Genomic DNA, 20,942 nt, shown 5'->3' on the forward strand with positions numbered 1-20,942 from the left:
TGCTAGAAAGCCAAGAAAAACGTGTAGCTGCCTTTTTTCCAATTTTAGTTTCAGGAGTAGGGAATCTTTCTAATGTGTGCACGTGCAACCAAGGAAGTTTTTTTCTGCAAAATAACCATTGTAAATCAATAGATAATGGAAGTAGGAAGAAAAGTACAGACATTTTCCTGAAATAGACTGCATTTGAAAATGTTCCCTTCTGAGTCAAACAGAGCTTCTGTATTCATCCTGTATGTCTCTCGTTTACTTGGTCACTATCTTTATCATTTCACTGTGTTTTGGACTGTTGAATTTAATTCTCCTTATTAGAACACCTAGTTGCTGACATTTCAAGTGCAAAGCTTCTTATAACTGTGCACTAATAATTTTTCTAAATCTGGATTGTTTTTCCTGCTTGATTACAAAAGCAGGAAGTCTGTTGCGGGTTTCTGTTTTTCTTCCACACAATAAATTGTATTGTCTCCTTTCTATATTGGTATTCAGTTAACAGTAAATTCTAGGGGAACTGAAATGGGACCCATGAAAATCTAATTTTCAAAATATTTGTGTAAAGAAAAGCATGGCAACAGCTTCTAGAAGCACAAATACACCTTTGTATCAGTCGTCTTGGTTGTTCAGCTACAGATTTAGTTTATATACTTTGGAAAGAAGTGATAGGAGAAAGGTGGCTGCCTAGTGTTGCACGTGTGTTTCAGCTTCAGCATATGTAGTGCTGAGGCAACAAAGATTGAAATGAGCTCACAAGTAGTAATTCAGTTCACAATATGAAATGATTCTTGGTACCAATTGATAGCTGCAGCAGTCAATTCACTGTCCGCATGAAGCATCCTTTGAAAAGGATGCTTCTTAATTCTCTTTTTTTATTCAGTAAGTCAATTATTTCCTGAAACTTATCGTTTTACTTCAGTCATATAATTGAAAGGAAGGAATGGTGATTGAGGAAACTGCCCCTCCACAGTTTTACTGGAGCTAAAGGAAAATGACCAGACAAGACAAAGACAAGTTCAGCCTATTCCTTACTGGTATGCAGGCAGAAAGCATGATGTATTTCTCAGCACCGTCCCTAAGGAAAGATGCATTTCAAAGCAGTATTTCTAAAAGGTCTCGTGAAACCTTTGATGGCACTCCTTCACAAAGAGACAAAATGTGTTCTCTGACAAGCCGATTTGTACCTTAAAATGAATGTCTGCCTACACATCAATAGAAACAGGATTTCTGCACACAAACCATTAGAAAGCTATTAAAAGTTTATTTTATCTTTCAACATTTAATGCATTCGTCCCCTCAGTTGTGTGCAATCATAGGCAAGAAAAGAATATATAGATATGCAGACATTGAGGTCATTTTTGCTGTGATTCTTTCAGCTTTTATCAGCCACTACAGACTTACGGATAAAATCCGAATGCCAGTGTTTGTTGTAGCATTTTATTGCCTGGTAAGCATTTGTGTATGTCATATTTGTTAGTGTTATTAAACACTGTTGTACCCTGAGTCTTGAGTTAACTAATTAACTCTGTTTTTGGAAGAAGAAGCAGGGAGAAGTGAGCAAATCAGCCAGTGCTGACAGCACAACAGAGGGAACTCCTGCAGATGGCTTCACAGTCCTGTCCACAAAAAGTCTGTTTCTTGGCCAGAAGGTATGTTCATGCATTTTTATAAATGAATACCTATTTTTCTGTGCCGCTTAGGGAATAGCCCCTCTCACCACTCCCTCCTCCCCAGAACATCCAGGTACAATTGACATTTCTCCACTGCACGTGTGGAGGTGTACGAAATTAGTTTATGAACCAGAAATTCTCTGAAACAACTTCTAGAACATTTAAAAAATACATAAATGAGTCTTCATAAACCTACATAATTAAATATTCAAATAGAAAGAAAGCCTGTGTGCTTGTAATCTATCATGGCTTACCCACAGACAGCACAATTGCTACAGCTAAGCTTTTGCCAGAGACAAAATTACTGTAAGAATAAAATGGCTTTTCTTGAAGGGCATCCCACCTCATTGCTGATGTGGAGGATGTGCAGTTTTTAATCAAAACCTCTTTTAGACCTTTGCTTATAATAGTTGTCTCGTGTTCTGTTCTATTTTTTTTCTTTTTTGCAATAGTTAATGCTGTGTAATAATGAATGATGCTTTTATGAAAAGCTCTAAGTCCATGATCTTTTTTTCTCTGTGAATATGCTTTGGGACATGGGGTGGTTTGATACAAACACATCTGTTTAAAAAGACAATTCATTTGAAAAGACAGTTGAATAAATTAATTTGGTCTTTTATCTTGGAACCTGCCTTTAGTTTACAGTACTAAATTTTATTAAGTAAAACTGCATCTTTCTTCTATCATTCAGTAATCAGATCATTGTGTTGTAAGTCATAAAAGATAAACCATTATTGTCCATTGTGGGATGTATCCTCTGACCCGTTTTTTTATTTCATATTGAGGATGTTCTCCATTTATTTTCCACAATTTGTTCGCTAATTTTAACGTGCATGAGAGTAACATTATTTCTTGTAAGACTTCTTGTTTTCCACTGTTAACTGTACACTTAGAGCCAGATTATGAGATCAGTAGGGTTTTTTTTGCTAGGTTTTTTGTTCTTTGACTACCTCTAGGGGAGTGGTTTAGAATGTAATTTTAAAGACTTGCAGATGACCGAATTAGAACCCAAAACTTACAGACTAAGTTACTGTCTGAAGAAAGCTAAGAGTGTAAGACTTTTGGGTCTGACTCTGAGCTCCTTGTAGTTACCATAAGAAATCTGTAGTAGGAAGTAATGCCGTGCTCTAACAAGACTGGCCCTGCAGATCAATGAGGCTTTGTGGCTCAGAAGAAGAGAGTTGTGAACTCCAGAACTGCTTAAAGCAGTGATGAGCAAAGCCTCTGTCTGTTGTGGAGCTTTCCAGCAGTACCTTGTATGGGAAATGGGCTTTCTGGTTTGCTCGTACCCTTGTGAGTGCAGCTCCAGATCACTGGTGCTTTGTATCCATCCTCACACTGGTTCTTCATCTGTTAGTGCTGCATTTTTTACCATTGACACTTCTAACAAATATAAGAATGTTCAGTATCTTGTTATGTGTCATTGAAAAATGAAACTCTTGGATGCTCTGATGTACCCCCAAAATAGCACGTTTAGACCAACCTGAATTCTTTCAAGCACTCATGTTAAGAATGAAAAAGAGAGAGCCTAGAATACAAAATCTTTGCCCTGTGGTGATCAGACATCTTATTTAGCATACAAACCAAAAGACATCGCTATTATGCTGGCTTATTCCTAGAAATATTTTAAAAGTATTCTACCGAATACTGTACACTACAATAATAATTTGGAAAAATATTCTCCAAAGATGCATTTTCCATATGATCAAGATATTTATTTTCATGTAACTAAAAAAAAAAAAAAAAAAAAGCAAAGATAAAATATTCAGCCGTAGAATCAGTGGGACTTCAGTGCACCCTGTCCTCCAAACTTGGGCTGGGCCAGAGCATCTGCTGCCATGCAGGTCTGGCAGCCTGGGGACTCACTGCCAGTTGTGGGGGTTTATAATTATTTGTGACGTGGAAATCCCAGATAATTGTTTATTTATTTTGGAAATTTAGAAACGAAATGTAACAATTATCTTTAAAAACTGCCGTGACATTGAATCAATTAATGCTTCTATGTAGCCACTTCTATATGCAATTGATGTTTGGAAAGTTAATATTGACTTTAAAATGCCTTAAATTAATGCCACCTGATATTCATAAACATAACGACGAGAGTTTTCCTCAATAGCTGTTGTAGATAACAGTGCTGTGGTTGGATTCCTTAGGCTCCTGCATGGTGCTTATTTTGGGAGTGTGTGAGGACAAAAGGTGACTGCCTGGTTGCAGGATGACCTTTCTTCCACTCAACATAGCCTCACTTCCAACAGCATTTTGAGGGAGGGAAGAGCTTCTGGCCTCTCTAGGTTTGCGAAGATGCCAGGTGGTTCAGATCAAAGCCTGGGATATAGAACTGCTGGCTTCTGGATTTGGCCAGTTAGGAGATACAGTGAATCACCTCTTCTCTGCCTGTTGCTTTCCCCATTTATGGAATGGAGATACAACTACACTCCTTACACGGATGGCAGAAAGGCTTAATGTGTTAAAACATTTTGAGCTGTTCAATTTGAAAGTAAAAATATTCCTATTGATCACAGCTGGTTAATTAGTCTTGTATTTCTGTTCTGTGTATTCTTAATGGAAAAGTGAGCTGCGGTGCAAACTGTCAGATCTCAAGCCTGAGCATCAGAGTTTGGGCTTTCAGAAAAATAGCAGCATGTTGGGCTGTAAAATACATCTTCACTTTGCACTATGAAACTCAGCCTAGGAAAACTTCCAATAATTTGAAGGTTGCACATGGGTGTGCAAGTAGGTTTTTTTAAGGGTGGCCCTTTAGAGGTTCGTTTCTTCTGTCTAAAATAAATGCTTCATACTGTTAAAAAGCAAAATTGAGCAATTGCTCTATTTAGTTCTATGGGAAAACTTTGATTTGTGCTGTACTGTTTGACAATCAGCTAACATTGCACTGAACAGCACGTGCAGAATTGAACAAATAACACTTAGCTGCCAACACAAGTCATCAGTAATGGGCAGCTTTTTAAGCATTTCATTGTTCCTGTTAAGTTGAAACCTTAAGTAGCAGCTGGTTGCTATGTAAATCCCTCCTGTAAGTAGGTGCAGAGATAATTTAAGGTCTGAAACCAACACACTGCACAGCTGATAAACCTGGGGCAAAAATTTGTAGAACTTGATTAGGGATCAAAAAGATTCACCTATAAAATGGATGAAATGTGCTTAGGAACATACTAAAATCTCCACAAAACAGTCTTTTGGTGTGTGCATGTATTTTGTTTTTGGATATTTTTTATTATTACTATTTCAAAATTCATAGTTTATTTAATATTTTGGTTTGGTTTTATTTGACTTCCCTTTTTTTTTTTTTTTTTTTTTTCTGAACAGCAGTTGCTTGTAGTCAAACTCAAGACTCAAACTCCAGTATGAATAACTCACCAGGTGTGAAGTATTAAAGGACTCTCAGCTATTTGGAAAGCAAGCTTGCTTCAATTTTTATTACAGACTCCCAGACAGACCCATACTTAAAACAGGGCTGAATTACACTCATTTTTAGCCAGAATCACCCTATTTTGAGGGAATGGAGTTTACTCAGGGAACATATGCAAATTATATCAAATTGCCGACTTTTAAAAAGAGAAAGAAGGTCAATTCATACAATCACATGAATGAAACGGAAATATTTTTTTCAGAAAACTTAAATGGATGAATGTTGGCCTCCTTAAGTGACCCATTCATTTGTATTGGTTTCATGAATTGATTCGTGTTCCCTATTAATAAAATCACATACACGTGGAGAAGACATAAAGAGTTAAGTTTACAGAATGTGGGTTACAAACCAAGAGGTGAAATTTGGTTTTTGATGAGATTAATTGCCATGTTTGAATGTATATCATATGTTCCATATGTTGAGGATGTGGGCTTTGGATTAGAAGGAAAGCCTCACTTAATTTCAGTTGGCTTGAAGACTTGCATAAATGAATGAGAACTTATTTTTTTGTAATTGCTTTCCATGTGCCCCACTTAGCTGGTGAAACAATCATTTTAAAGGTGCATACATATTGTAGATATAAATATAGTTATGAAGTAATTGTTCTATTTGACATAACAGTGCCTATTTACAGTACTGGACCAGGATGGCACCAGCAGAACTGTGTGTGTGAAAGCCAAAGTGACTGCAAGGCAGGAGATGGTGACAGTAGCATGGAAAGAAAAAAGAAGTGCAGCCTTTTATTAGGGTGGAGTGCCTCCTTTCCTAAAGACGTGCTCAGGTTCACTGGCTTCAGTAAAGAGAAGCTGTGTCTTTCATCCATTTGAGTGCTGAACAGCCATGGCACATCCCTGCAGTAGGTGCATAAGAGATGATCAGGGTGCCTTTCATCTGTCCTCCAAGAAGAGACAAATACCTTTTTTATAATGCTGAAATAAGAACCTCAAATAGAACTCAGCACAAAGCCAAAATAGGGCCTTGTTGGTAGGTACACTTATTTCCTCGCAGCGTCAACAGTGTTTGAGTCTTGGGTTTGATGTTTTTAATTGTTTAATTTATTTTTTTTTTTATAACAGCCCTCCTTTACGACTTGCCTTTTATTTTGCATATTTGTTTGCAGTGATGCTATCTCCATCTGTGTTGCAAAGCTCACTTTTCTGCAGCTTCTCTGTGATTTCCCAGCTGTCCTGTTATTTCCCACCTCATGCTTTTCTTTTCAGCTGAACCTTATTCACAGTGAAATCAGTAATTTAGCCGGCTTCGAGGTGGAGGCCATTATCAATCCTACCAATGCTGACATTGACCTTAAAGATGACCTAGGTAAATGGGGCATGGGTTGACACAACTAATGGTCACATGGAAATTATGGAACCCAGAATTTACTCCCTAGGGCCTCGTTCATTAAATAAGAGCCAAAATTCGAATCTTCCAGGTTCTCTCTTGTTGAAGAACTATATTCAAAAGACATTTTCACCAAATCTGAAAACTTGCAACTACTGCTAGTCTTCAAGTTGAATTTAATTTAAAAAATCATTTAAATTCTTTTCCATAATGATCATATGTGACTGTTAGCTATTTTGGGGGGTTTTTATGTGGCTTCTTTGAGGACTAAAATACTTTTTTTGTCAGGTCGTTTTCAAAATAAGCAGTTTCTCCATTCTGACTGCAATCTCTGATGTTATTTCGTTTTCTGATACTCAGAGTAGGTAGAACACTTTTTGAAGAGGAATGATTAAATGATCAACTATACCCAAATTTTCTGTATCTTAATTTCATATGTGATTCAGTGAAATTATGTTTCAATTCTGTTTAAGTTGCTCCCCATCACGATCACATTCAGCTGAAAACAAAAACTGATAGTATACCAATGCTGAATTTGCTGATACTATCATTGATGTTGTATCATTTTTAAACCTCCTCCTGTTCCAGATTCATCAACTGTCTGTTCTTCAGCAAGCATAAAAGAAAAATTAACTTTTCACACATTATCTACTGCCTTCCACTGTTACTTGATTACACCCACTGTTGTTTTTTTAATGGAATGCAACCCATAATTCTGCTACTGCATTTCCTGTCTGTAGTTTAACAAGAAAAAGATTCAAGAAGGGTCATTTAAAATCAGTCTTTCTCAGGTACATGTATGTTTTTACACCTGTGTCTCATCCTTTGCAACACATAATTCGAAAATATGCTTTACCTTTAAAATATAAACTCAATCATTTACACATTTTAAATCAAATTCAGTAAAATCCTGCCATACATTGCTTCCTCCATGTGAAGGAAAATGTCGGTTTTAGAAACCAAGTAATGAATTGCTATGCATACGAAGAAGAGTTCCTGTCAGCTTATTGGTGCTGACAAAATGGAGAAACTAGTTATTTTGTTTGGCTTGACAATCATGAATTTCTTTTTTTAAACAGATTCCATATTGTAGTGTCATGCTCTGTGGGGAACTAGTTGTTCTAGGATGCTGCCAAGCGAAATGGGGTGTTAGCTGATCTTAAATCTTTGGAAATGATCTCGTGTGATTGCTCTGACTTGTCATTTTAACATTTATTTGATCGTGTCGTACTCAATATTCCTCCTCCTGTTCCCTACACCCCTTTCTCTACACACACCTGCACACACCACTCAGCATTACTCCTTTGGCGCAAGGTTTGGAGATGTGAAGGTAGGAAAATAATGGACGTTGGTACATGTGTAAATGTAGAGCCTGTGCTGGGTCTCTGTCCAACGTGGTTGATATACATCTGTTTACCTGTTGTAGTTGCAAGTTGTACAGGCTGACATTGCCACGATCGACAGTGATGCTGTCGTTCACCCGACAAACTCTGACTTCTACACCGGTGGTGAAGTAGGTAATGGAAAGTTCAGTGCTGCGGAGTTTGTATGTGTGTGCATGGTCAATCAGCAGCCACAAGCTTGTTGTAGCTATGCAGATTTGCATTTATTTCTCACTTCCAGCAGTCCTGACTCATAACAAAAAGAAATGAGTTGTTGCAAACTCTGTAGGTATTTCTGATTTTTATCATCAAATCAGACTTTCAAAAGTAACGATAGAACGCACTGCCAAAATTTGAAGTGCAAGAACAGCATACGTACAATGCAGGCATGCGACCAAGGAAAATGAACTACAACATTGTATGACATGGAATATAGTTTATGCCTTGATCTTTAGATTTCTGGCCAGTTCCAGTACACTCTCTCCATGCCAAGTTTCAGATGTTCACATCTGACATGCTGGATCTAGCCCACCTTATTTTCTGAGCACTCTTAAGATGGATTTGTTTTTTCGTGTTTTAACTCGTGGACCAATTACCTTTGTAGCCCTGCTCAGTGGTTGCTTGTGTCACCAGCACGTGGATAGACACACAAGACATTTTTCATACAGTTAGTCATCTAAGCTACTAAGCTGAATTAAGGTATTATATATTATAGACGTCTTCAATTGTTATCTCTGCTTTGCCCTGAGTAACTCCTATCTTGGTTACACCTTTAATATTTTGAAGGATATTATTACGAACAGGTAGCCATGCTTTATCTGATCTGCCTTAGTAATTTGAGAAGGCAAAAATCAGAATTGGGCTGAATGTGGAAGTTGCTGATGAGGGTGATGACACCATACTTAAGTAAACCAACTGCACGATCCCAGCCTCTTACATTTCCTCTTGGCCCCATCATCACTGCACAAAGGGTCTCCCTTATGGAGGCTCCGTGTCCCATTGCAGGTCAGCAAGCCTTGCAACACCCGTTGTTTCTTAAGGAGCTCCGTTCTGAGTAAGGCACAGAAGAACGCAGCCCTTTGTGGCCTGTTAGAGGGGGAACAGCTGCGACTTGGCTGGCGAAACGTTATGCAGAGACATGAAAAGAAGAGTGTCACAACTCCCTTTATCTGAAGAACATGCTTCTAAAGCCTGTCAGGCTCATTTAGACAAGGTGCTTGTCTCCTGCCCTTTGGCAGAGAAGTGCTCAAGAAGCTGCTCTACAAAGACAATTTTCTCTCAGAGCTGTGCTGCTCGTACCTTAGCATAGGTTCCTGTTGCCTCTGACTGCTGTAAGAAAGAATAGAAGTGCACAAATGCCTAGCTTCCAGTAATTAACTTTTACCCATCTAAATTCATTTATTTTTTAATTATTTTTTTGTTGTTGTTGTTTTGTTTTTTTTTCCCCTAACAATGTAAGTGTTCTGGGGGCTTACCCTGAGAATTTTAGAGCCTAAATTTCTGCTAACGCTGTTTTCAACACTGATACCAATGCCTGCTTCAAAAGCATGAGATAATGACCTTATTCTCATGGGAGTGGCACATATTTATGCCTGTGAGCAAATAAGCTACTAACCTTGAAGCTCTGAAGCAAGACTTCCGTCAAGAAAGTTGCTAAAGTAGTGGAAAATGATTAAAGGCAGTGTGTTCTTTCCAATTGACAACATAGTCCTCACATATAATTTCAATATAAATGAAAGATAATTTCAATATAAATCCTCACTATTAATCGGAAAAACATAACTGAGAAGTAAGTGCAGAAAACACCAGTGATACCACATATGTTCTTCTTTCAACCATATCTGCAAGAGCTCAGTGTAATGAGCTGACAGGGTTGTTCGTTGCTTTTAATTATAAATTAATTCCCAATAGAAGGGGAAAAGCTGATCCTTTTAGATTGAATTAGGGAAAACTAGGCTAAATTCCATTAAATGTACAACAGCTTTGCAATGGCAAAGAGATGACCTAGTTAATAGATCTTTTCTGTTCCTAGGTTCTGTTCAAGGCTTAATTATGTTTCCCCTTGAAACAAGAAAATCTAAGGATTATGAATGTCATGGGTTTGAGGACTGATCTGAGTTCATGGACTCAAGGGGAATATAACTGGAATGCATATACAGATCTGAGCAGAAAGGATATGGAAATACATACAACAGAAATACAACTAGAAGGAAAACTGTTTCTTTCCCTCCCTATCCCTTCCCTGTCAGAGGGATTTTACAGATCGCTCATGTCAGCCACATCAGGTAAATAGGTTCAGCCACGGCTGCTGTAAAGGCAGAGCTCCTCTGAGCCTCCAGTCCTGGGCACACCTCTCTTCATAGCCTGCTCTCCTAGGACACCTTGCTGCCGTAGATGAGCCATTGCTGTCTTATCTAAGAGATTTGCTTGATGGTGCCTTGTACTCAGTTGCACAGCTAACTGAATTTCATAAAAATCTTAGTGTGGAGTTTGTCTAAATAAGCTTAGACCAAAGTATTTACACAAAAAATCTTAATTGAGTCCAAGGAGCAAGTTACACTCTGACTTACACAGTCTGATCTTGCAATTCTGAGTTAGTTATGGAAAAAAAGCAAAATATGAGATGTACACTTATAAATTATGTTCAGCTTTTGTACCCCAAAAGCAATAAACCAATGACAAAATAGAGGCAGGGTCAGTTTTTGAATGAGCAAACAAATGCCTTCTTGTTTTTGAGAAACTTCTAATAGTCATTTTGGAAGAAATTTAGCAACGGGGTCAAAACGAAGGCATCTGGCAGTCCTCTTAGTTCTCAGAGCTATAACTCTTATTTATTAAGCTGAACCTTGGAGGAGGGGCTCTGCTTCATCAAGCATACAGTATGTGCACTTCCATCAGAAAAATGAGTTTTTTCTTTCTCCATCAGTGAAAGCAAGGGGCTTCACTAAATAAAAGCCTAAATCCTTAGAGATCCTAGTTCTGAATTTTTGGAAATCAGTTTTGGAAGTAATATCTGAAATCAGAGCCTTTATGATACCACTGCTTTTTACTTACCTGCCTTAATAATTAATATGCACAGCGCAGAATTATTTGGGATGCTTATGTAGTTAGGAAAATGCTTTCTTGGGCTGTTTTTTCTTATACATATATTTATACCTAAAACTAGAGCTGCAAAATAAGATCTAAACCATTTAGTGATGGACTGCCTTTGGTAAAAAGCATACCTTTTGGTTGCCTTGAAACACTGCACAGCTCTTCTCCTCCCAAAATGACTTTGTCCAGCTCCTTAGCTATAGTCAGAGAAGTTCATTGGAGGAATATGTTCCTTAGAGATTCTCCTTATTTCTGAGGCTCTTCCTCTTGGTTAAAGGTGGCTCAACAAGCTGGGCAGTTACCAAGTAAAGCAGCCCGCTGCACTCACGAGACTGTTTCATTCCTGGTGCCACCTGTTGGGGTCAGGGACCAAGATCAGGTGAGTTTCAAATTCTTATTGTGGCAAATGGCTCTTTAAAAACATTTATAAGAGAGAGGGGAAATGAATCTTAAGGGAAGGAATTATGGAACTTCAATCACTTTTGAGCTAGCACATTCTTCTGCAGCATTTCACATTGACAGATGCTCATGATAAGGAAGGAGATAGGGATGTCATGTCAGATGTTTTGACATTAAAATCAATCTGAGGATGTTAGCAAGGGATACAGATGGAAGGTTTTGGGGTGCTTAGGGTTGTCTTTTTGTTGTTGTTTTTTTTTTTTGTTGTTGTTGTTATCATTGTTGTTTTTAATTAATAGCTAACTCTGAAGTCCCAAAAGGTTTAGATCTTACTTTGCAGTCCCCAAAAAAAATGTTTGGGCAGAAATATGTAGAACGATGTAATCACAAATAATGATAAGTCTTCTCTGCTGTGGGAACCCGAGATGAGAGGAATAAAATAACAATTCTCTGTTCAGGAAGCACTTTGGAAAAGAAAGGTGGCAAGGAGTTTGTGGAAGCTGTCATTGAGCTTCGGAAAAAGAACGGGCCCTTGGACATAGCTGGAGGTGAGGCTCTGCGCTTCGGAACCCACATGGCTCAGTCAGCCACACATCCTAACACACTGCTTGGGTTCCTGCTGTCCCCAGGCATCACTGCTGGTTGTATTGTTATCTGTACTCTCCAGAGTTATAATACACACATTGCATCTTAGCTAGCCATTACCAAAGTAACCAGAAAATGGCACAGTGATGTAATATTACAGCTAACAGCAGGCTGTTCTCAGATGCACACATACACAAGGGAAGTTGATCGTTAAGGGTACGCTTCATAAAAGCAGTTAATTGGATACTTATTAATCAGAGCGGTTGAATTCAACTCTATTAAATGTCTGCTTTGCCAAGATGCCACTGACTTTCACTGAACTTAAGCACGTGCTTAAAGTCAAGCACCTGCTTAAGTGCTTCATTTAATCAGTGCCAAAATCATCACTGTGGAAGCTTATGATTTTTTGATGTCTGGTTATCAAATTTTATGCAATATTTGAGAAAAATCTACTAAAGAGTACTAACATTTGGTAATGGCAATTTGGCACCATCTGTGATATTGCTGATACATGCTGGTTCATATAGAATGTTGGTTCTGCCATCTGTGTTTATGCTATAAAAATAAATACAGTACATGCAGTTTTGTAAGCCAGTTTTGACTAAAGCTGAGGGAGAGATGAAATACTTCAACTATGACAGAAGGAATTGTGACTGTTTGCTTCTGGTGCTTCATACAGATTTCTTCCTTACTTTTTAAAAACGTTACTCAGTTTTTCTCAGAATTTTTGTTTTTGCTAAAATATTTGGAATTTCTCTTTTTCCCCTTATCTGCATTACTCCTTATCTACTCACCAGTGAACAAGACAAACTGTGCTCACAAACAGATTGCAATTTGGAGGGGAAAAAAAAAATAAAAAATGATGTTTCTATCAGACATCAGTGCACCCTTCAGATCTGAGCACTGCAGATCTCACCCTGTGGAGAGCTACATTCTACCCCAGAGAACCTGACTGCTAGAGAAGATTGGACACAAGTCAACTTCCCCATTAATGAATGTGCACTTTTCAGATTTCTCAATAATGTGGGTATCCCCTTTAATAAAATACCTGGACCATGACTGTAACTAGCACAGAATAATGCAGTGGTTCTCTTTTTTTTTTTTCTATAACAAAACTTATTTCCCCTTTCAGAACATTTGCATTTAAAGAAAGGGACAGCTGCTCTGTGTAATTAACAGCTGTCTTCAACAGAATCCTAATTGAATTAATGAATACTCTAGAATACACTCCCTGTCTGAGGAATACTGAAGTTGGTGATGTGCATCAATACGGCATTTTATTCTTTCAGTGTGAAGGAATTACCAGCATTTCACATCTGACTAGAGATATGTCAGCTGCTTTTATGAGATTTCTCTTGGATTTATGATGTAGTCTGGAGCTGCCAACATCTCAGTTGCCTTTAAGGACAAATTAAAGTTGCCTGGAGTTGAAGTGATTCGATCTGTTGAGAATCTACAAATCCAGAAGAACATCAGCCCTTGTGCTTCCATTGTCCTTTCAAATGTATTCTTCTGATGAGTCACTCAGAATGTCACATGACAAAGTCTATTTTCTCCATGTGATATTAGCACCCAAAGTTCTCTATTGTATTTAAATAATAATAAAAAAAACACAACAAACAAACAACACTTCATAAAGATTCCAGAATGAAGTAGAGGATGCCTGGCCTCTCAGCACCTTTACAAAACTGATTTTTGTAAAGATTCCTGGTATTTTTCCTAATGTTTTGGAAGATACAAGCTTTCATTTTTAACCTGTGTTTTTGCAGTCTTATATTATTACATCCCATAGTCTGTTAGAGGGCTGACTCTTGGTGAAGGTTCATGATCCTGTAAGACAGTGACAAGTTTCTAATTGCAGCTGCAGACCTGTGAGTTCAGCTGCCATTTCTGATGCTCTTATCCTGCTTTCTGGAGACTCACTGGCTGTTAGTGGGCAGGTGCTTCTTTGCCTTGGTAATCATTGTGTCCCTGACAACATCCTGGTGATAGCATGCAATTGGTGTGGTTGAAGTTCTCTGTACATACAAGGCCTCACCTATTGGTGCATAAACAGTGTGAATCAAACTTTGTAAAGCTATTATTGCATCCTGTCCAACTGTCTGTCAAAAACAGGGAAAAAAAGAGTCAGTCACTTAAAAGTGGCAGTGTGTAAGCACTCTCAGATGACCCATTCACAAAAAAAAAAAACAAACCTTGAATAGAACTGGGCCCAAAGTTATGAAATGACACAAAATATCTTCTCTACAATTACTCAGAAACAAAGCTGGAAGCAAAAGCTTTAATTTACCTCTTTTCCAGCCTTTCTTACCAATTTGTGTAATACTAAAAGCTCCAAACTGATCCAATTTGGGTTTCATTATTATCAAAGGCTAGCTGGAATAAAAATGTATAGCAAGAGTAGCTGAAGGTCACACGAGTCATAACTCCAGCAGGGCAGCATCCTAATACTTACTGTAGCTCTGCTTTAAACTCTGAACCAAAGCAAGATCATCCCTAGAATGGATTTACATTTTAAGAGATTACTGCCTTTTTTCTCAGACATTACATAGATTTCCACAATCCCCAGTATAAATGCATTTCCTTTGATGTCAGTCATGAATTCTTGCTCTCCAAAATAAGCTCTATTATAGTTATGATTTATAAATTACCGTGGCAAAGTACAGCTGGAAATAGGAAAGTCCCTGTAATCATGCTGTTATATTTTAAAACTGTGTGATTTCTAATCTAAAACACTGAGAGGGGATAAAGGAATATCTGTCAATTGTTTGCTATTTTAATCACATATGCATTCTTTTAATGCTATGAGAGGAAAGAGTTATGTTTCACTTTCATTTCTTATTAGCTGTTGTCAGTGCTGGCCATGGATTGCCTGCAAAATTCGTGATCCACTGTAATAGCCCAGGCTGGGGCTCAGACAAATGTGAGGAGCTGCTGGAGAAGACGGTGAAGAACTGTTTGGCTCTGGCTGATGAAAAGAAGCTGAAATCAATTGCATTTCCTTCAATTGGCAGTGGCAGGTAAGGCTGTTACACGAGCCTGATGCTTGATACTGACCATGTTTTCTAAGCGTTATAGTTCTTGTTATATGTTCCTGTCTCTTCTTACATACAAAACCCATTTCTACCATGCTAACTTCATTCTTGTTCATTCATTTCAGTTCCCCAAATTAAGTATTTCTTCTAGGTTACTTCAAGCTGCACGTGGAGCCTGTAGTATTTTCCCAAGTAATGGGAAAACTTCGGCACATCTAGCATAATCCCTGCAGTTTTAAAGCATACAAACAGATTAAAGAGCAAAAGTGCCCTTTAACAGTGTATCAATTTGAGGTATAGAGGAAAGCATGAAGAAATGAAGTCTATTTTACCTGGTTTTAGCACATAACTAGACCTACTACAGCTTTGGGATGGCTAGAAGACATCTTAGCATTTGTGTAAGCAGCAGACCTGAAGAGCCTTATTCTCAGGATTTGCAGTCACTTCAAGCTTTCACCCCAAATCCATAAACTAAACTCCACAAAGTTTACATCATGGGAATCTTCCAGAAAAAAAAAAGTTATCTTAAAACTCTTTGTCAAGATTTTTAAAGCCTAAGTCTAAAGTTAAGTTCTCTAGCTTTGATGCTCAGTGCCATTAGAAAGTTGAATAATGTTTTTAAGAATCTAAATATAGACTAGAATTTTGACAAACTTGGATTTGAGGAGAGAAGGGAGGTTTGAAACATATGGCCTTTGATGGCTCACTATGAAGACCTAATCTATGCTGAATTACACAGTAGTATATTTAACCCTAAACAACTGCCACTTTCAGAGTTGCCATGAAAGAAGTTGACTGATCTTCTGCAAGAATGTTCTTCCCATCTTATAATGCTAGAGTCACCTGTGCTTGTTCTTTGTAGAGCAGAAAGCTCTGCTTGAGCTTTAGGGTGAATAACTATAAAGAAACAGAAGTGTCACTAGGATGATTAATACAAGTGTCTTGCATCAGAAAAAGCTCCAAATAAGGCTGTTTTGAGTGGGTGTCATTTTACAAAGTTTGCTTCTGTTACTTCCTTAAAACTGTGATACAGTGGAGGATCCATACTGACCTGTTTAAGTGATAGCTGTTGGTTCAAAGACTACTCAGTGAAATGAAAAGCTTTCTGCAGAATAATCCAAAATCCACAAGCTAGGCTGTTCTGTGAACTGCCCTTCTTGATAAATTGTGCTGTTCTCAGACTGTAGGGTAGCTAAGGAATTCAGTATGTAGGTGCCTAGAAGCAAGGCTATGAGAAGTGCGTTCCACAGATCTCTCTTTTCTGGAGAGCACCCATTTCAGACTGTTGTTGCAAAGCAGTTAATTGATACTGGGAGATAATGAAACCCTGAATAATCATAAGATCCACATTATGTTGTGAAATCCAGTTACTGACAGGCAAGATCTGTGGCTGTGTTCAACTTGGCATATGCATGTTGCTCTCACTCAAGCCAATTGAAGTGGTGCTTTTAAAACATGGAGAGAAATCAACTAGAGTAGAGAAACATATGTTGTTTATTTTCCCTTTTTTCTTTAATTAGAAATATTCAAGCATAAATTAGTTTTTGAGAAAACAGTATATTCTGACAGTACTCTTTACTTGCTTTTTTTATGAAGTCAGAAGTGTTAAAAAAGTAAAGCTTTCAAAGACAGCAAATTCCAAAGACACCACATGTTTGCAGCTGTTCTAGTACAGACATCTGTCAAGCAGACATCACCCAATAAATCCACATAAACAGTTTCATTCTCTTTTATAGTTGAGGAATGGGATTACATGAGGGCAGTTCAAATAAATCATGGGGGAAAATAAAATAGCATACTTGTAGCATTCAGTGGGCCAGATGCACAGCTACAGCCAACTCGTGGCAAGCACAAACTGGGTGCTGTACAAAGGTAGCCTGGGGTTCAGTTTGGTAGGGCCAGCAGAACAGAGAAAGAAGAGTTTGAGATTGAAAATAAAATAATCCTCAAAGTGGGGATTTCATTCTGAGGCTCTAACTTTGGACAGAATTGACACCAACTTGGCTGAATTCTCAAACAGCCTTTTCACAAGACCGTAACTCAGACTAGTAGATCATTGTAAGAGGCTTCTGTGTCACCTTGCAGCCCATACGTGGCTGCTGGTCAGCTTCCTACTTCTGATTTTCCCCTTCTCCATCTGTTTATTTCCCCTACAGTGGTCCTAAACAACTCATTTTATTCGGCTTCCCTGTGTGCATGCTTCCCTTTGAGGAGTCTCCTCTTCTCTCTTTCACCCTGTTGTGACCACCTTGCAGGAACATCAAGGAAGTGGAAGCTGTATGACTTCAGAATCCACTTTAAACAGTTCAGAAACAGGGTATACCTTGATTTTTATGTTCTCCTTCATGACTGGTTCTTCTTAGGAGCAGAATTCCTCAGATGTCTGCTCTATATATACATATGCCAGGATGCAACAGTCACAGTTAACTAGCAAACAATCAGATGTGGAGGCATACTGACTCCATGCCCTTTTCTCAGTGTAGGCCAACAGCAGGAATTAGCTCTGGTGTCAAAACTGCTGTCAGATCACACAACTCATTCTCACCAGCCAACTCAATCAGCTTTGGAAGTTTACAAATGTTTTCAGAATGTTTTTTTCCACCCCCCCCCCCTTCTGCTCCAATTAGGGAAAAAAAAGTGCTCTTTTTCAGAAAAAAAAAAAAAAAAAAAAAGCAGATGTACTATTCCAGGTAATCATTCCTGAAATATCACATGTACTGTCTCCAGGTGGCATGAATAACATCACATTGCAGGCAGCAGTACTACAGAATTGCTCTTGGAGTGTATTTTGTGGTGAGGTAACATGCAGTGAACTGTCCATGACGTAGGCAATTGCCTTTCTCATTTTGTGTCCTACTGCATATTAGGAGAGTGAGTTCAGTGATGTTTTATTATCAGTTTGGTGCTTCAGTGGGCAAATACTAAGTCATGACGCACCTGTTAATGGCAGAGGTGAATTGAGCCCAGATTCTATTCTATGTTTCTTTAAGTTTTTGAGGAAACTGAGAAATCCATCCATCTGTATGATCTGTAAGTTATTACTATTGCCCTATGTTACGTGTCAGTATTACACACTTCAGTTGGCTCAAATGAAAGACTGCTTTAAAGGTCATCAGTATTCTCTATTTTACTTAACTTTCTAATAGAGAAATTCAATAGAGAAATGTGATTTTTTTTTTTTTTTCCTGTTTGTTCTCCCTTGGAGACTACTCACACTCTGCTTGAATTCAGCAGCAGAGCTTCTGTTGACAGAAGAGTTTAAATTCTGGAATTCTCTTAAGTTGTACCATTCCTATCATTACCACATTCCAAAAGCGTGATGAGTGCTGAAACAAAGATACAGCTCTCTAAGCTGCTAATTGCTATAATACGAGTAACGTGATAAAAATCACAGCAATGACAGCAGAGCAACAAGATCCCTAACTGCAAGCAAGGATTCACTCCAACACAACAGCAGTAAGCACAGAAATAAGAGAAAGCAGCTGCTTACCTTCAGAAGGACTCAGGTACACAGGGATCTCCAGAGAGAAGATACCTTTGCTTCCAGTGCCAACCCTTAAATGAGGTCTGGGAAGGGGTGGATCCTGGCTCCAGCTCTTCCATCATTCAGGTACATTGCTTGCACCTGAGCTCCCCTGGGTTGGCCCTGCCTTCCCACCAGGTGTTCCATCACTGCTTCAAGACAAGACTTAGCATTTCCACTACAGATGTAGCTATATGGTTATGTCTCGTTAGAGATAGGCTGAATTGATGGGGCTGTGGGACTTGTACAGAAATAGTTTCTGTGAAGATACTGTTCTTAATTATAATGAAGAAAGGAGAAAGAAGATATGATTTGTAGTAAGGCAAAAGATCGGTAGTGATCTATAGAGAAACAAAAGAGGATGATGTGCTTGGAAAGTACAGTCTTCACAATTGAGGAAAATGTGTGTAACTTCATCATCCCTTCCTCTGCTCCTTGCACGTCTCTTTTTATTGATTGCACCATTAAATTAATTCTACTGCTATATTGTTTGTGTACATAACTCTTAGAAAAATGAATCATGATTATCAAACCTGTCACAGATGTGTTTGTACCGTGATTTCAAGCCTCCATATCATCCAGTGCTGTGCTGATGCTGCTCCCCATGGCTCCCCTCAAGGCAGCACTAATTTCATGATGTCCTCCGTGTGGCAGAGTGGGGTCATTGGATAAGCCTGATAGTACTTCCATAGGGCTTGCTCTGCCTCCTGTCACTGATGCTAACTGAGCTATCTCTTCCTCTTTCTAAGCACGTGCAGCAGGAATTTTCCCTTCTCATGTGTAATTGTAAGCAACACACACACTTGGAAGAAATAATACGAACAAAATAATTAGTTCCATAGGCTGCCATACTGTGAGCACCAGCTGCATTCTGCTGACTTCCAGGTGGCTGTGGTTCCTGTCAAAAACAGCTATTGTTTGTTTCTTCTTCTTCAAAAATAACAGTAATAAATTTGGGGGAAAAAAAATAAATCACTGACTTACGCAATTACAAGGAATGAAAGAGAAAAAATCCCACTGTTGTCAAAATTACAACTGTTACCACCCACCTCTGCCATTTTTGTATTCAAAATTCATCTGAGAATGGTTTTGGTACATCCTTATCACTGTTTGTCTAAGAAAGACTTGAGTAAATACACACTTTATAGCAGTATTGACTGTCATATCTGTAAGTGTATGGTTTAGCCGCCCTCTAAATGAGAACGGTGGAGCCAGCAGATATTGAAGAGTTCAACCCATTGACGTGTGGACTCTGCATTCCTATTTTGGGAATGCTTTCTGTTTGGACATTTAAGTCTTGCCTAAACAAACAACTTTGTAGCTTCTAATTCGGATAGTAAACACTAGCTTTGTAGCTTTATTTACTGTGCTGCATTAGGAAAAAGCCTGAGCGTTCCGTGCAAGTTTACACCATCAAAATCTTGTTCAGCAGGACTTGATTTTCTGTCTTTTCTTTTTTTTTTTTTTTTTGTCTCTCCTACTAGAAACGGTTTTCCAAAGCAAACGGCTGCGCAGCTGATCCTGAAAGCCATCTCCAGCTACTTTGTGTCAACAATGTCCTCTTCAATCAAGACGGTGTACTTCGTGCTCTTTGACAGTGAGAGTATAGGGATATACGTGCAGGAAATGGCCAAACTAGATGCCAACTGAGCATAGAAAGCTGCAGTACCAGCCCCGTTCTACCCTTCCTCTTCTCCAAAACCTTAACTCATTGTGAAGCAGAACATCCCTTATTTTAAATTTTGCTCATCTAGGGAAATAAAGGTGGTTTTTTGGATTTATTTTAGTTTTGTTTTTTACTTTCTAAAATGTTTTATGTTGGCACTGATAGTTGGCATTACTGCTGTTAATGCACTGTATACCAGGCATTGTCTGAACTTAGTGTAATCTAGGAGATTTTATAGTTTTATTTTAATGAAGTACGGATTGAAGCAGGAAGCTGTTAGGAAAATGTAGTCTTTTACTTGTGAAAGAAACAGGCCGACCCTATTTTGTAACTGTGTTGTGGTGCTTTATCAATACATCGAGTGGCGTTCCTTTCATTTTTTAAAAGAACAGATGCTATAAACCTAATTTGTGTTTGTTTATTGTCTTAATGATAAATCTGGAAGAAAAAGATACAGAGACCCTCTTGTCCTTAATTATATTTACAATTTTGAAATCGTGTGAATTGATTTAGTAAAATGTTTGAACTGTTGCTGTTGGTGTAGTGGAATTTTTCTCTTAAGTCTTCATTTTTTAAATTCAGGGAAGTTTGCTGTGAGAATTACAGCAGATTTCAATTAGTAGCCTGGAATCTTGTCTGGAGACGTTGGGCACCTTATATGTACTGAGTGGATGTCTGCACACTCAGCAACTCTCACAACTGACCTTTCTTCTGTGAGCATTCAGACTTTCCAGTTGGTGCTTCAGATCTCCCATAGAAGAAGCTGACTTAATTGGCTGCTTAGTGTGAGAGGTCCCAGCCTTTTAAATCAAGTAAGGCCTAGGGTTTTTTTT

At 38.4% G+C, this 20,942-nt stretch overlaps 1 protein-coding gene across 6 annotated transcripts in view; it reads left to right on the forward strand.

Annotated features, from left to right (window-relative positions):
• MACROH2A1 (macroH2A.1 histone) overlaps positions 1-20,640 on the forward strand; it is a 44,799-nt gene extending 24,159 nt beyond the window's left edge. For 2 of the 6 annotated variants that reach the window (XM_085236461.1, XM_085236465.1), the window contains 5 exons: positions 1,527-1,637; positions 6,306-6,405; positions 11,759-11,848; positions 14,731-14,905; positions 19,928-20,640. In XM_085236461.1, coding sequence (XP_085092587.1) covers positions 1,527-1,637; positions 6,306-6,405; positions 11,759-11,848; positions 14,731-14,905; positions 19,928-20,093 — 642 coding nt within the window. In that variant the 3' untranslated portion in view covers positions 20,094-20,640. Of the gene's footprint in view, positions 1-1,526; positions 1,638-6,305; positions 6,406-7,852; positions 7,944-11,758; positions 11,849-14,730; positions 14,906-19,927 lie in introns of those variants that run through there. The other 4 variants (XM_085236463.1, XM_085236462.1, XM_085236464.1 and 1 more) reach the window with 4 other exon arrangements.
• The last annotated feature ends 302 nt before the right edge of the window (positions 20,641-20,942 follow it).

Source organism: Meleagris gallopavo, chromosome 15 (genome assembly GCF_905368555.1).
Source record: "Meleagris gallopavo chromosome 15, MGAL_WU_HG_1.1, whole genome shotgun sequence".
Taxonomy (NCBI): domain Eukaryota; kingdom Metazoa; phylum Chordata; class Aves; order Galliformes; family Phasianidae; genus Meleagris; species Meleagris gallopavo.